We start from the raw sequence: 16,662 nt of genomic DNA on the forward strand, positions 1-16,662 counted from the left end.
AAAACAGCAAAACCCCAACACAATACAGACCCACCGGATGGCTGAGTGGATAAACGTGCCCACTGCATGTCTGACAAACTACACTTGATCTCGGGGAGCCACGCGGTAGAGAGAATAAACTCTCTCACATTGTTGTCTGACCTCCACATGTGCACTGTGCATGAATATTCCCCACTCAAAAATGACCTGTTGTTGTTTGTTTTTTGAGACTAAGTTTTTCTGTGTGGTCCTGGCTGTCCTGGAACTTGCCCTATCCACCAGGCTGACCTCAAGCTCAGCATCTGGCCCGCCTCTGCCTCCCGGGTGCTAAGACTGAAGGTGTGTACCACCACCTGGCCAAACGAAATATATAAAATGTAAAAAGAAAAAAAAAAAAAGCAAAGAAAGAGAAACGCTTTCTGAAGGAGAAAGCAAGATGAGCCGCAGCTTCAGTCTCCCTCCCTGACTGTAGGTGCGGACTCAACAGTGCCCTGGTCTCTCTGCTCCTGCCAGGATGGAGCCAAGAAAAACCCTTCCTCGCTTCAGCTGCTTTTGTCAGAGCTCCATGGGCCCCGGGGTCAGTTCAGGCTGCGGGCTATCTCTGCTTACCTCTGTCCCCGGGCAGGATCTGGAAGAGCTGGTAGTCACGGGCCCAGGGCTGGGGCACATTGTGCTTCTCCAGGGCTCTTTGCACCACGCTGGGGGCTTTGTCCTGACAAGTAAGCTGGAAGAGAAGAACAGAAAAGGACCTTTGAGATGGACCAGCAGGAGAAGGCTGCTAAAGCCAGACAACCCGAGGTCAGTCCCTGGTACCGGCATGGTGGGAGAAGAGAACGGACCCCTGCAAGTTGTCATATGACCTACACATACACACGACATAAATGTAGTTTAAAAACGAATGAAAGAGGGAGAAGAGTTAAAGGGACAGGGTCCCAGATCTTAAGACAAGGCCGTCCCCTCCCAGCCCTCACCAAGATGCTCCGATACAGGTTCCCATGGTTATTGTCGATGCTGACTCGGATGACGCGGGCCTCTGACATCTGCTGCCCGAGGAGGGGCATTCGAGGGCTGCTCGGGGTCAAGGTGATGGGCCAGGGCCCTGCTGTGTCCATGTTCAGGGACAGCTGTAGGTAGTGTGGGGTGGCAGAGGCTGTAGCCTTGCTCAGCTGTGTGACAAGAACCACGAGGCTCCCACCCCACTGTATACAATCAACGATAAACCCAGAGTCCTCACACACAAGAGCTTGGGGACCATATATTGGGTACACGTCATTCCATCACACACAAACTAGAGCTCTCTGTCCCAGAAACAGACACACGACCCACATACACAGAAAGCAAAGTTCACAAGAGGATCCTAAGCAGACAGTACGCAGTGTGCATACATAGGTGTGCTCACAGTTAGAAACCTACAACACCCCATCAGAGAGCCGCCGGGCAGCCTCATGCATAGTTGTGTGGCTGTTTGGAGTATTTCCCTGTCATGAGTGCAGACAGGCAGGTCTAGGGACTTGTCTTTGAGGAAGTGACAGTTGGGGTTGTTGGCACAGGACTGTCTGTCATTCCAGCTATTGCAGAGGCCGAGGTAAGAGGATCACAAGTCCAAGACTAGCCTGGGCAACTTAAGACAGTGAGGGCTTGGGGCATGGCTCATTAGTAATGCCCTTATGAGGTCCTCGATTCAATGCCAGTTTGTTTGTGTTGTTGTTGAGACATGATGTCATAGAGCTTAAACTGGTAGCCTAGGCTGGCTTTGAACTCCTGATCCTCTTGCCTCCACCCCAATTACTGGGATTACAGGCCTGTACTACATTTAGCTGGAGTACTGCTTATTAGTGAAAAAAAAAAAAAAAAAAAACGTAGTAGGGATCACACCTGATGTGCCTGCAGATAGGTGGGAACCCACGTGAGCTTGAGGATGAGCCAGAATGGAAGGTAGGTGATTAATTGCTCATTGGTCGTGGAGCTGTCAGTCTCTCAGATAAAGCAGCAGAGAGCAGCCAGTCTCTGTGATACACACCCATGGGACTGTACACACAAGCTCACATGTGCACGCACGCACACACACATACACACACACAGGCACACACACACAGGCACACACACATACACACACATACATACACACATATACACACACATATACACACATACACACACAGGCACACACATACACACACATACACACACACAGGCACACACATACACACACAGGCACACACAGGCACACACATACACACACATACACACATACACACACAGGCACACACACATACACACACACACACACACACACACACACACGCACGCACACACATTCTGAGCCTTGGGTGCCCCAGTCCTTAACACATTCACAGATTATCTTGGTACCTTGGTGCTGGGGCTCTGTGGCCCTGGAGAAGCAGGGGGACTGCCAGGAGGAGGGTCTCTGTTTCTGGGACTGGATGGGGGGGACCCTGGAGACACACTGGTGAAAACAAGGGATCCAGAGTGAGATGACTGGCCTGTCTTTTGTCCTGGTGACTCTAGCCCCTCTGCCCGGGACACTCACCTGGATGTAGGTGAGGATGGATCCCCAGGACTCCCACCGGGAGACGGGTTCTTCTCCCGGGACAGCTTCCTAGGGTAAGGACAAGGGTTGTCTTACCTCTGGGGGTGGATCAGCCCAAGCTCTACCTACATGGCTTCCCGTACACATCGACACTCACGCACTGAGACGCTTTGTGAGGCTGATGCGTCGCCGGATCCGAGGGGAGCTGGGACAGGAGGCAGCTGGTGGCTCAATAACACGGGAGACTCGGTAGCTAGAGAGGTTTAGCATGTGAGGGGTGTTGGAGCAGGAAGCAGAAGAGGTAACAGAATAGATTGTGAACCACATCTGGGGTGGGGAAGGAAGAGGGGTGAGAGCCCTAGTCAAGGTCAAGATAGAAATGGGAACCACAGGGTGCATTACAGATGAGGTGAATTGTTTAGTTAGTGGGGTGCACATCACTCACAGGGGGAGATTAGCTAGGGTGCGGCTCATACGTAGAATGCTTGGCTAGACTCCTCTAGTGAGGAGCTGGGGCCCTGGCTTAGGGGCGTGGCTTCTGCCTAGAGTCCCCTCAGTGAAGGTCAGGGGCTGTGGCTTGGGCACAGACCTAGCATGTGCGTGGCACTGTGAGTGATAAACAAAGCAGACACTCCAGAGCAAGAGTGGCCAACTCTGAAGTCCAGGGCCAGGTAATTTGGGGGACCAACGGTAAAGGTCACAGACTGGACAGAGTGAACTAAAGCAGCGGGCTGACCGAGCTGGACGGCCGAGGGAGCACTAAGGCTAGCGTCGTTCCCTCAGACTGGGATTCAGTGATCAAGGCCGCAGAACATTTGGGACACTGAAGCTTCTGGAATGTTTTAAGAGAGGAAGGAGGGGTGGGGTGAAAGTGTGAGATGGCTCAGTGGTCACCTCTGCTCCTCGCTGAGCTGGCGCTGGGCTCGAAGGGCAGCCAGGATTGGTGCGTGAGGACTCAGGCTGTAGCGCCGGCAGCGTTGCTGTAGCTGCTGGATTCGGGCCAGGATCTCCCACTCCTGAGGGGGTGTCTACTGAGATCCTGCCCCACCCTGCCTCCCACCCTAGGGCATCTCACCCACCGCCCTCCCCCACCAGCACCCATCCACTTACCTTCCTCCTCTTTTCAAAGTTGATGAGATTTCCCTGAGGGAGCAAAGCTGGCCTGAGCTATAGCATCCGGGGTCAAGGGTCAAGTTCAAGAGCTAGGATCGCACAAGCCATTATAGTGTGCAGGGGTGGAGGGGAGGATGAGTTCAAGCTAGATCAAAGATGAGTGTCTGGGGGACCGTTGTACTGTGGGTAATAGAGCAGGGGGTCAAAAGTCAAGGGTAGGAGGTCAAACCTTCAATATATCCGGTAAGGCTGTATCCAGCATAACCAAGTCTGTGAGAAAGGTGCCAAGGTAGGGAACAGGACCTGGGGGTAGTTTCTGCAACCCCCAAAGCTTCAGTTATTTATGGGCATCACTGACCCCATGCTGCTCCCCAAGAGTCCCCCTTCCACCCCCATCCCATCCTGACCCATACTGCTTACTGATGGCAGACTCCCTGGGGGGCAGTCATCATCTTGGGGTCCCTCAGTGGCCTCCTCCTGAGAGGGAGGGAAAGACTAAATGAATCGAGACCCACTTTGATACTTCTCACAGAGACACATAAACCCAAGTCGCCTTCAAAAAAATCACATGCCTGGGGCAGGTAAGCTGACTCAGTGACCAAGGGAGTCTGTTGCCAGGGTGGCCACCTGAGTGGGATCTCCAGGGGACACCTTGAGAGAACCAATCTGACTTGCACATTGTGGTGTGAGCATCCTTCCACACACATACACAAAGAAATAAGTGAAACCTAATGCTTGTTTTTAAAAATCACAAGCCACGGGCTGGAGATGGCTCAGTGATTAAGAGCACTGACTGCTCTTCCAGAGTTCCTCGGTTCAAATCCCAAGCAACCATGTGGTGGCTCACAACCATCTGTAATGAGATCTGATGCCCTCTTCTGGTGTGTCTGAAGACAGCTACAGTGTATTTACATATAATAAATAAATAACTCTTTAAAAAAAAAAATCACAAGCCAGGGTCTGGGGCTGTAGTTGGGAGTGCTGGGTCCCATCCCAAGCAGTCTATAAACTGGCTTTAGCAGCACATTCCCGTCATCCCAGCGCTCCACCCAGAGGCGGAAAGGTCAGGCGCTCAAGGTCATCCTTAAACTACCGGAGACCCAGTCTTAAAACAAAAGAACATCACAAGTAGGTTGTTAATGCAGAACTGCATGTGGAGTCACCCTAGAGACAGTTAAAGCCGGAAGTCAGGGCAAGACCAGAGTGGATGGGAAGAAAATGTTTGTCCCCAACCTACTCAGAACTGGCTGACAGGGGATCTCTGGAAGGACACTGAGCTTGCTTCAGTGTACTGTTCAGACAGCAAGAGGGCTGTTCTGTCCCCATCTGGACTGGAGTCCCCTGTAAGAGGAGGGACTTGTTTGGTTCTTGGTGGGTCAGAAATAATGGCTGGCATACAGGAGCTTTGTTTTCTGTCCTTGAAGCCCCCTCACTTGAGATAAACTTTCACTAGAAGGTTTTGTTTTGTTGGGGGGGGGGGGGTTGGGTGGTGGTGGTGGTGTGTATGCAGTACCTCAGGAGGCCAGAAGAGGGCATCAGATCCCCAGGTGCTCAGTCACAGGTGGTTGTGAACTTTGGGAACAAACTCAGTTCTCTCAAAGGTTGCAAGTGCTCTTGACCCCTGGCTGTCTCTCTGGTTCCCCTGACTTCTGTTTTGATTTTGTTTTCCCCCGATTTTGTTTTGAGACAACGTCTCACTGTAACCCAGTCTGCTTGCAAATATGGATCTTCTAGCCTCTGTTCCCGAGTACGTCCTTTCTATCCATTAACAAGATTCTTCTCCCTCTCTCTCTCTCCCTCTCTCTCTCCTCCTCTCTCTCCTTTTTGTTGTTTTTGAGACAGGGTCTTGTGTCGCCCAGGCTGACCTCAAAGTCTCTTTATAGCACAGAGTGACTTTGAACCCTTGATCTTCCTGCCTCTGCCTCCTGAGCGCTGAGACAGGTGTGGACAACCTCACCCCCCCCCCTCTTTTTTTAAGCTCTGGCTGTTCTTTAACTTGGTCTGTAGACCAGGTCTGGAACTCAGAGATCCACCTACCTCTGCCTCCCAAGTGCTGGGATTAAATAAAGGTACGGGCCACCACGGGCGCCAACCTTACCCACTGTGTACAGCTGTAGATGGTGCCCAGGGCTTTGTCATGTTCCGTAAGCCTCTGCTGACGGTGCCCCAGCTCCAGCCCCACTTGGTATTTACTGAATACCTACTGTGCTGCCATGCGCTGTTTTGAGTACTAACTAGCCAAGGGTGACCGAACGAGACAAACTCTGTTGGACCATTAGTGAGGGAAAGATGAGATCGCCAAGATAGCTCATGACAGGGAAAACAGAAACAAGGGTGCACAGGGGACTGTGAAGATGGGGGGCGCTTCCTGAAGGTGAAGACATTTGTAAGAGACCCGCAGGAGGGGAGTAGGCAAAGCACAAGTCTATCTTGAGGGATGCAGAATATTCCAGGCCCAGAAACCAGGCTCTGTGTCCGTCAGAATTCATGCTGAGGACAAGCTCCTGATTCTAATCACGCCTGCCTCCTGCTACAGTAAGTCAGACATACTGGCCCACATTCAAATTCCTACTTATAAAGGGAATTCCCAGACATGGTTTCCCTCCACCCCCCAGCTATAACTGTAGCTTTAGGTAATCTCTTCCTCTGAACTTCTTGCATTTTGCTGAATAAAGAAATAGGGCTGATGTTGACTGTGCATAGAGAGGAGCAGGAAGGAGAACTGTGAACTGTGGCTGTGAACAAGGTCACCAAAGGAAGGATGCTTCCAGAATAACATGCTTCCACTCCACTGGCTCTGAGCCTCCTAAGCCATGGATGGCCTGGAACTTGCAGTGTAGACTGAGTTGGTCTTGAACTCACAGAGATCCACCTGCCTCAGCCTCCCAAGAGCTGAGATTAAAGTATGTGCCACCAATGTTAGCATTCTGTCTAAGCTCCACTCCAGGTATGCCTGGTGCTATAGAAGGAGCTGCCCCCCCCACTCTTGCTCATTCCTACCCGTGCTCTCCCCCATCCCCCCCAACGTGCGCATGACCAGCCTCTTCTCTACTCCCCTTCTCTACTCTTCCTCTCTCTCTCTCTCTCTCTCTCTCTCCCTCTCTCTCTCTCTCTCTCTCTCTCTCTCTCTCTCCCTGATTTTCTCTGCCTCTACTACCCTCTCAACTCCCTCCCCATGCTCTATTCTATACTATACCATTGTGTGGCTTGTCCCTCAGTGGGAAGGGAGGCATCAGCATGGGCCCCCAGAGGCATCCCCTCCCACCACCTCGCTGCACATACATAGAACATATACCTCTCTTTATCTTTTTGTAAACACATCAACTAGGCCCTGCTTTTTAAATTTTTTTCCGTGACAGGATTAATGAGAACTATCCTTGAATAAACAGATCCTCCACCTCTCAAATGCAAGGATTAGAGGCTACACCACTATCCCTGAATCATACAGGCTTCACACCTATGACCAAGCCACATTGCCAGCACTTTTGTTGGCTTTGTGTGTGAGTGTCTGTGTGTAAATGTGTGGGATATGTGTGTGTGTAAATATGTGGTGTGTGTGTGAGTGTAAGTGTGGTGTGTGTGTGTGTAAAGCCAGAGGTCAATATCAAGTGTCCTGGGGTTGGAGAGATGGCTCAGTGGGTAAGAGTATTTGTTGTTCTTGAAGGTGACCTGGGTTTGATTTCTAGCATCCACATTCATGACCATTTATAACTCCAGTTCTAGGGTATCTGATGCCCTCCTCTGATCTCTGCAGGTTCCATGAATGTACGTGGTCCACTCATGTACATGAAGTCATACACATTAAATAAATACATAGATAAGTAAACAAGTAACCAATGCCAAGCATTTCCTATATTGATCTTTGTGTGTTTGAACTAGGGGCCCTTGCTTAGGCTGGAGCTTGATGCTTTGGGCTAAATTTCCTATCAACTGGGCCTGTGTCTGCCTGTGTCTGTCTGAGTCTGCCTGTGTCTACCTGAGTCTGCCTGAGTCTGCCTGTGTCTGCCTGTGTCTGCCTGAGTCTGCCTGTGTCTGCCTGAGTCTGCCTGTGTTTGCCTGTGTCTGCCTGTGTCTTGCCTGAGTCTGCCTGTGTCTGCCTGAGTCTGCCTGTGTCTGTCTGAGTCTGCCTGTGTCTGCCTGAGTCTGCCTGTGTCTACCTGAGTCTGCCTGTGTCTGCCTGTGTCTGTCTGAGTTTGCCTGTGTCTGCCTGTGTCTGTCTGAGTTTGCCTGTGTCTGGCTGTATCTGGATGTGTCTGCCTGTGTCTACCTGAGTCTGCCTGAGTCTGCCTGTGTCTGCCTGAGTCTGCCTGTGTCTGCCTGAGTCTGCCTGTGTCTGCCTGTGTCTATCTGAGTCTGCCTGTGTCTGCCTGAGTCTGCCTGTGTCTGCCTGAGTCTGCCTGTGTCTGCCTGTGTCTGCCTGAGTCTGCCTGTGTCTGCCTGAGTCTGCCTGTGTCTGTCTGAGTCTGCCTGTGTCTGTCTGAGTCTGCCTGAGTCTGTCTGAGTCTGCCTGTGTCTGCCTGAGTCTGCCTGTGTCTGCCTGAGTCTGCCTGTGTCTGCCTGTGTCTGCCTGAGTCTGCCTGTGTCTGCCTGTGTCTGCCTGAGTCTGTCTGAGTCTGCCTGTGTCTGCCTGAGTCTGCCTGTGTCTGTCTGAGTCTGCCTGTGTCTGCCTGTGTCTGTCTCCCTCATTGCCGGGATTCCAGGCCTCCCAGCTTTTACATGGGTGTTAGCTTCAGAGCTCACTTTACCCACTGAGCTCTTTCCCCATCTCCTAGTCTTGAGATATTTTGAGGCAGAGTCTCACAGAGTCTCCATGCAGGTCTTGTTATATAGCCCCAGCTAGCCTGCAGCTTGCTGTGTAGACCAGGCTTATAACCCCAACACTTGATTATAATGCTTATAAGCATGAGTCCCTTAAACTTGGGGTTCCCAATACCTGAGCAAGAATTGCTCGGCTGCTGAGATGGTTATCCTCATCAGAAAAAATCTGCGACAGTTTCCTGAAAACGGACATCGGCTCCCTGTAGGGGGAGGGGTGAGAGGGGCGTGGTCAGGGTCAGCAGAGGGGACAACCAGGATTGGGTATACTGCATGTGGCATTTGACTCACCGGCTCACAGCTCCCCAGCTCCGCTTGAGTCTGTAGATGGGGTTAGACTGCAGGGCAGACAGGATGGCTCGCAATGAAGAGAAATTTCGTAGTTCCCTGCACCGCTAAGAGGAAGAGGGACACTTTGGTCAGCAGCCACACTCCATCACTGTCTCCCAGGCACACACTCCTTCCATACAGTGACTTCGTGGTTTGATTTTGTTTTTAAAGTCAAGGTCTGGTTACACAGCAGAGGCTGATCTCAAACTCTCCATCCTCCTGCCTCCACCTTCCCAGTGCTGTGATTACAGGTATGTGTCACTACACCCAGCTTGTGGTTAGGTTTTCTGATACCGGGTCAGACTCCAAGTCTCACCTGTCAAGTAACTAAACATGTAAACAGATATTTCCTTTGCTTTTTAGGAACCTCAGCCTCCCCCCCCCCGCCCCCACCTCTCAGCTGAAGCAAGCTTCTTCCATCTAACCCTACTCCCCTTTCTTTCTCCACTCCCCACCACAAGCCTATTCTTTCTTCACACACACTCTCAGCCTCTGACCCGCAGCCTCACCAATCTCGTGTCCTAAAATTCTGGGTTACTCCCTGTCTCACCCAAGCCTGACTGCTGGACCCCACCCGAGCCCCACCTCGCACACCTGAGCGATGCGAATCCATTTTTCGATGCGTTGTGCCCTCTGCGAGGCTGCCAGGCCGGGCGCAGCGAGCACCGAGCCCAGCACGCAGCCGGTCACCGCATTGAACTGGGCCACGGTGGCACGCACTGTGGGAGAGATGCCTGCAGCTCCTGGCCGGTCGCGCTGAGACCACGTGGAACCCAGGCATTCACAGGAACGCACGCGCAAGAAAAGCTCCTGCGGCAGAGAGAATGACGGTGAGATGTGCACTCATCATCCAGGCCGCCTCCTGCCCTCCCACCCTGCCGCTGCCTGGGTTCCCCACCACGTCCATAAGGGTCAGCTGCTCTGCCACTTCATCCACGCTGAAGTCCAGGAGCTCTGGGCCTTCAGAACTGGGGTCTTCCTCTTCCACGCAGTCTTCTGCAAACTCTGATCTGGGGGACTGGGCAGCCCTGGGAGGGCCTGAGAAATAGACACAATTGTTTCAGACTCACGTTGGGACTGAAAAGGATGGCTCAGCAGTTTAGAGCACTCGCTGCCCTTCCAAAGGTCCTGCTTGGATTCACAGCACACACAGGGCAGCCAACCACCGTCTATGCCTCCAGTCTCAGAGAATTCAAAGCTCTCTTCCGGTCTCTGTGCGCATCGTGCGCACATGGGATGTGCTGACACCCATGCAGGCAAAACACCCATACGCATATATACAAAGTAAATGGAGAGAAAGGAAATACAGAAGGAAGAAAGAAAAAGGAAAAAGAACTTCCAAATTTAGCCAGGTGTGCTGAGGCCAGCACTTGGGAGGCAGAGGCAAGTGGGGTTCTTGTAAACTCTGGGTCCATTAGGGCTACATAGTGAAGCATTATCTCAAAGCAATGATTTCCGTTCCCCGTCTTCCTCCTTCCCCCGGGGAACATGTGGCTGTGTGGAGCTTGTCCAGCATGCTGAGCCTGTCAGTCCCACAGAGTCTAGCCTGTGTGACTAATGGCAGGTGCCTCTGTGAACACCCTGGTTTTTTTTTGGGGGGGGGTTATGCATTTATTTATATATTTAATTTTGTGTGTGCTTGTGGGTCTGCACAGGGCAATGGGAGTTGGTTCTCTCCTCCTACCTAATGGGTCCCAAGAACCTAACTCAAGTGATTAGGTTGGACAGCAAGTGTTTTTGCCTGATGGAGTCATCTCAACAGCCCACTCTGGGATGGTGCCTGCTGTTTTGTTTTGCTTTGAGAAAGGGTTTTTGGGCTGGAGAGATGGCTCAGTGGTTAAGAGCACTCACTGGCTGCTCTTCCAGAGGTCCTGAGTTCAATTCCCAGCAACCACATAGTGGCTCACAACCCTGTACTCACATAAAATAAATAAATCCTTTTTAAAAATTAAAATAAAAACGGAGGGCTGGGGAGATGGCACAGAGGGAAGAGCCTATCCCGTTACTCTGGAAGAGTGGAGTTCAGTCCCCAGAACCTAAGTCAGAAAGTTCATAACTCCTTATAACTCCAGCCAAGGGTCTAATACCTCTGGGCTCTTCAGGTACCTGAACTCATGTACACCACCCTCCATATACATCGTCCATATACATATAACCAAAAATAAATCTTAAAAATCAAAACAAAAATATAGCTATTAATTCTAGCTAAAGACCTGTTATCCCAGGGGAGCAAGAATTGCAAATCTGAGGTCAGCAGAAACTCCACGGTGAGTTCAGGCATGCATAGTTATACAATGTCTCAACAAAGCAAAAGAAACCTCACAAAACCAACCCTTCTTCCTCTGTTTGGACATGGGAGCCCCGAGGCCCATTCCCTAGCAACACAGACAAAAGTTCTTACGAGGGGCTGGACATATGGCCCACCTGGTAAAGGCTTGACAAGGGTGTTCAGTCCCCATAACCCACGTGATGAAGGGAGAGAACTGACTTCCATTCCCACACCCACTCCACCACCACACGATAAATAAATAAATGAAATGAAAGATTTAAAATGGCAGGCAAAGGAAACTTCTTGGTAATCAATTAAGGAGAGAAAAAGGCTTTGTCAGTAGGGTACAGCTAAGTGGCTGGACTGCAGGGCAGAGAGCAGCCACTTGGGCTGCTTGGATTTAGGATTAAAGGATAGAGGATGAGGATTTAGGGACATTATTTCAGATAGGGGTGAGGCGGGGGACGGTAAAGGCTGAGTGCAGCTAACTATCTAGTTAGCTAATCTGAATTGTCCCTACTTCTGGGGCCAAAGCCAATAGGAGGATCGTAATAGGATATTTCTCCTGCACTCACGGGATGCATGGAAACCAGGAATCAACCACGAATGATGTGCAGAAAAATAAACCGTCTCTCTCTCTGTCCGGTATGAGCGCCTTTAATCCCAGCACTCAGGAAGCAGAGGCAGGCAACTCTCTGAGTTCAACTCCAGCTTGCTCTATGTATCAAGTTCCAAGTCAGCTAGAGCTCTACACAGGCTGGAGAGATGGCTCAGCAATTAAGAGCACTGACTGCTCTTCCAGAGGTCCTGAGTTCAAATCCATGCAACCACATGGTGGCTCACAACCATCTGTAATGAGATCTGATGCCCTCTTCTGGTGTGTCTTAAGACAGCTACCATGTACTTATTATATATAATAAATTTTTAAAAAACAAAACAAAACAATCCCCCTCCCCAAAAGATACCCTAAAACTTTATTTAGGTTTACTGAAATGGCTTATTGGCACATGAGACTACAGTGTGCTCCCCCCCACCCATAAATAAATAAATACATGAATGAATAAAACCACCCTTGTTCTCGTGTGTATGCAGATTTCAGGAGTCTGTTCTCTCCTTTCATTATGTGCCCCAGAGATCAAACTCAGACTATCAGAATCATCAGCAAACTCCTTTATCTGTCTCCCTCTCTCACTAGCCCCAGAAGTGACGCTTGAGTGGAGTTTGTAAACATTTTTCTCTATCCTCAACTTTATTTTCAGACGGGGTCTCATCACGTAGCCTGGGTTGTCTAGAGCTCACTGTGTAGAACAGGCTAGCCTCTAGCTTACAATCACAATTTTCTGTTTTAGTGCCTATAATACGGTATTAATATGACATTTTGGCAATACACTACACCTGGTAGATATCTAAAAAGTTAGATTCAGGGGGAAATTTGCCTGGATTGTACAGGGCTAGGTTCCATCCCTCAGTATCATAAGTAAACAAACAAACAAACATTAAAAAGGAAAAAAAACAGTAAACAGCCGGGGGGGGGGGGTGATGGCACACACCTTTAGTTTCAGCACTCAGGAGCTGGGGATATAGCTCAGTGGGTAGAGTATTTGCTTAGCATGGAGGAAGCCCTGAGGTCAGTCCCCTGCACTGCATAAACCATGGATCTGTTCAAGGTCATCCTCTACTACTCAGAGATGTGGTCAACATGAGGTCCATAGCAAAACCCTGTCTCAAAAAATAAAACAAGTTGGACCTAGGCTCCCTGCACATTTGTAGTAGGTGTGTAACCTGGTCTCCATGCAGTCCTCTAACAATAGGAGCAGGGGCTGTCTCAGACTCTGTTGCTTGCCATTGGACCCCCTTCTCCTACCTGGACTTTTGTGCTCTGGCACTAGCTGTCCTCGGGTAGGGTGGTACCCAAGTGGGGCTCCCCTTCTCTAAGAATAAGGGGAGGGAGAAATGGGGGGATGAATTTGTAGGGGCAGGACTAGGAGAAAAGGAGGGAGGGGGGTTTAATCAGAATGTAACATGAATAAAAAATATATTATTGAGAAAAAGATAAGTAAATAAATGAAACAAAATAGTGGCTACAGGTGTGTAAGCTTCCAGGGGCTCTGATGTCCTCTTCTGCCCCCCACTGGCTGACACTACATGCACAAGGTGCACTTAAAGCAGGAACACCTCACAAACACGTGAAGTTTAAACAAACAAATCAATCAAAAACAAAGTAACAACAACAAAAGCTACAATAGTAGCAAAAGTAATGTCAGGTATGATGGTGCTTGTAACCCCAGCACTGGGGAGGTGGAGGTAAGAAAATCGGAAGTTTCAGGTTATCTTTGGCTACATATTGGGGCCAGCCTGTGCTACACGAGAGCCTGTCCTGAAAAATAAAAACAACACTTAATAATAATATGGTTGGTCAGATGGGCCAGTCATTAAAAACACGGAACCTATATAAAGGTAGAAGGAGAGAGAGAACAGATTCCAAGGAGTCATGCCTTCTGTGGCATGCAAGAATACCTGTGTCACATACATAATAACAGGAAATACAAATTAAACAAAATGCTGAGACACTTGGCCAGCCCTTACTGCTTACTGATTTTGTTAGACGTTCCTTCCAGGAGGGTGGGAACCCTAGCCCACTATTTCGAGGCCAGAGCTAGTGGCTCAACATTTGTTAAGTGGAAGACTCCATTTGTTAAGAGGCAGACATATTATCATTCCCACTTAAGGGAACTGGTCTCAGAGCGGTGAAGAAACCTAACAGAAGTCACATAACCAACAAACAGCAGGCCTGGGATTTGAACCCAGGTTGCTGTTCTTGGCAAGGCAAGCACTCAACCACTAAGGGACATCACAAATCAGAGAACAGAGGACCTCTGCATGCAGGAGGACACTTGACAACTGGTAATAAAGGTTGAGAAAATAGGGCTCATTTAATTTAAAAACCTTGCCCATCGGGCTAGAGAAATGGCTCAGTGGTTTACATGTTTGCCCATGCAAGCGTGAGGACTTGAGTTCAGATCCCCAACACACACAAACAGCCGGGTACAGTTTAACATCTGCAAGTCAAACCCTGTGAAGCAGGAGGGTCCTTGGGGCTCAACTGCTAGCCAGTCTAGCCAAATGGGCGAGTTCCGGGTTCAAGAAGAAACCTTGTCTCCAAACGTAAGAGAAGGCAATAGAGGTAGACACCTAGCATTGTTCTCTGATTTTTACATTCATGTACACACATGTGCATGCACAGCCACACACATAAACACATGCATAGGCCACACACACATGAAGGAAGGGAAGGAGGAAGGGAGGTAAGAAGGAAGGGAGGGAGAGAGGAAGGAAGGAAGGTAGGAAGAAAAAAGTTTTGTCCAAGAGCTAGGGGTGTGGCTCAGGGGTATAACCTTTGCCTAAAAAGCACAAAAGTCTGAGTTCATTCCCAAGCACTAAAAGAAATAAATAAAATGTATTCAGGGTCTGTCATTTAGAGATGGATAGGTAGTATTGTCTCAGAATATCACCGGCATTGGACCGTCCCTTACCTGCCCAAGCCAGTCGCTGCTCCTCCTCTGTCTGCTCTCCCTTAGCCTCCTTCAAGAAATCTTCTAGAAGTTTCTCTGCTTCCCTGGCTTCTGCCCCTCCTGGGGCTGCCCAGTCCAGAAAGATTCGGACATTGCCCAGGTTCTGATGATCAGGAGGATCCCGGAAGTCCTGAGGATGATCTCGCAGCCAAGAACCCAGCACTGAAACTACAGCCCTGGACAGAGAGGAGCGAATGACTTAAAACTAAGTCCAAGGATCTAGATCGTCCCAACCTTGCAGCTGTCAGACCTGACCTTGAGATCCTCTTCCCCACGCTCCCTTGGGTCGGGGATGGGGGCGGGAGTGGAAACCAACCTCAGGTTCTTGTTGAAGTTCAAATCCTGTCCCTCTGTCCTCTTTCGGTCTACCCTGGGGGGAAAGCCTCTATCAGATGGGATCGGAGCTATAGGGCTTTAGGACCTGTGCCCTGGGGTTCCAAATATGAGGAAGGGGGGACAGGCAGATGGGGTTCTGGTGATGGGGACATGCGGGTCTCTTGAAATATGACTGACCCAGCAGGAGGTGGTGGCGGCGGCGGCGGTAGCAGAAAGCCCAGAACGCGGGCTGTGGGCACAAAGGCCCGGTGGGTGGCCAGGAAGGCAGGCACGAAGCCAGGATCCTGCTCGCGGTCTCCAGATACCAACTCATGCACCAGCCGCTCCAGTCGGGCAGCCCTCAGCGCCCGCACCTTGCTAGTACGGTACTGAAGGAAGGTGTCGGTAGCCGGGATGGGGGTCTGTGGGGGAGGGGGTCAGTGAATGAAATAAGGTGAGGAGCGTTCCAAGCACCTTGTTTCCAATTATACCCGTCTCTGGCACTTTTTTTTTTTTTTTGACTGTGTCCTTTTCTGAAAATCCGAGACTCCCTGAATATATATCCAATCATCAAATGCCCACATCGACCCCGTAGGACACCCCACTACTGTAAGCACGTCTCTCTGTGTCCCCCTCACCCGGCCACCGAAGGCTTCAGTCAGCTTTGCAGCCAAGCTTCACTGGCCAAGCCTGAGTCCCGCCCATCACCCCCTGGCAGCTCCCCCTTTCTGCTTTCCTGCACTTTGCAGGTCAGTTTCACCTTTGGGGGAAGCGCTATCACCTGGCCCCACCCTGTTTCCTGGACTTAAACCCAGTCACCTGGTCGCCCCCAGGCCCTTTTCTACTCACCTGGTGGCCGCTAAGCTCCGCCCTTCCTCCTGGCCCCGTTGTTCTAGGGAGGCTCGCCCTCAGCTCTCCAGCTTTTCCCTCTCCTCCTAACTCCCAGCCCCCTGAGCTGAGTCCACCTTCACTTGCTCGCCTCAGCCCCTTCCTCACCTGGCCGTCTCCAGGCCCCTCTGGGGTCGAGCGCTGGCTGCGCTGTCGCCGCAGGGAGACGCTATACACGGCGCCATCCTCGGTCTCCTCTCCCCAGTCCTGCAGCGGCGCCTGGACGTGGACGCGGGCTCAGGGAAGTCCCACCGGCCTTAGCCCCCTGCCTTTATGTTTGGCCCACTTTCCCGAACAGAGTATGCGATACTCGGGTTGGGATCACAGGTGGGTCCCTCTTCGCCCGCCATGGGTGCCCTTCTCCCAGGTCTTGAGTGGATGGAGTATCACTTGGGGACATCCCAGAGTTGAATGTCACAAAGAATCTTTCTGTCGCCTCCTCCTGAGATTCCTCAGACCCCCGTCCCCATCCCCCAAACTAGCCGCTTCACGGAGTCAGGAACTCTGAATCCCCAAATGGGGACTCCAGGGCACATCCATTTTGCAGAAAGGTTAGAAAACAAGGGGTGAATGCCTGGAGTTTCTGAATCTGAGGGTACACTAGGGACGTGGGGTCCGAGGATCCCCAGCTCCCTCTTACCAGGGCCAGCTCTTTGCCCGCTGTCCTCTCCATGGCCCCGGTGCCGGTCCTGCTCCCTGGCGCCGCTGAGTGAAGCGGAAGGGCCGGCGGGCAGTGGGGCGGGGCGGCCAAGCGGCCGAGCGTCCAGTCGCGGGGGCGGGGCTGAGCAAGGCAGTCCCAGGGCTCCAGAGGTCCCCAGCCGGACCCCACC

General features: G+C 51.1%; 1 protein-coding gene across 1 annotated transcript in view; it reads right to left on the bottom strand.

Moving 5' to 3' along the window:
* The window catches only part of RGL3 (ral guanine nucleotide dissociation stimulator like 3), a gene marked incomplete at its 5' end in the record, with an annotated part of 20,083 nt that extends 3,578 nt beyond the window's left edge, over positions 1 to 16,505 (bottom strand). Inside the window, 18 exons of the mRNA XM_080930110.1 lie at positions 589 to 703; positions 951 to 1,103; positions 2,350 to 2,446; positions 2,531 to 2,599; positions 2,688 to 2,783; positions 3,425 to 3,546; positions 3,641 to 3,673; positions 3,873 to 3,959; positions 4,064 to 4,120; positions 8,577 to 8,661; positions 8,750 to 8,853; positions 9,383 to 9,598; positions 9,687 to 9,826; positions 14,591 to 14,805; positions 14,946 to 14,999; positions 15,143 to 15,366; positions 15,941 to 16,051; positions 16,473 to 16,505. Coding sequence (XP_080786236.1) covers positions 589 to 703; positions 951 to 1,103; positions 2,350 to 2,446; positions 2,531 to 2,599; positions 2,688 to 2,783; positions 3,425 to 3,546; positions 3,641 to 3,673; positions 3,873 to 3,959; positions 4,064 to 4,120; positions 8,577 to 8,661; positions 8,750 to 8,853; positions 9,383 to 9,598; positions 9,687 to 9,826; positions 14,591 to 14,805; positions 14,946 to 14,999; positions 15,143 to 15,366; positions 15,941 to 16,051; positions 16,473 to 16,505 — 2,011 coding nt within the window. The remainder of the gene's footprint in view (positions 1 to 588; positions 704 to 950; positions 1,104 to 2,349; positions 2,447 to 2,530; positions 2,600 to 2,687; positions 2,784 to 3,424; positions 3,547 to 3,640; positions 3,674 to 3,872; positions 3,960 to 4,063; positions 4,121 to 8,576; positions 8,662 to 8,749; positions 8,854 to 9,382; positions 9,599 to 9,686; positions 9,827 to 14,590; positions 14,806 to 14,945; positions 15,000 to 15,142; positions 15,367 to 15,940; positions 16,052 to 16,472) is intronic.
* Positions 16,506 to 16,662: the final 157 nt, after the last annotated feature.

This window comes from Micromys minutus (assembly GCF_963924665.1).
Source record: "Micromys minutus genome assembly, chromosome: 16".
Classification (NCBI taxonomy): domain Eukaryota; kingdom Metazoa; phylum Chordata; class Mammalia; order Rodentia; family Muridae; genus Micromys; species Micromys minutus.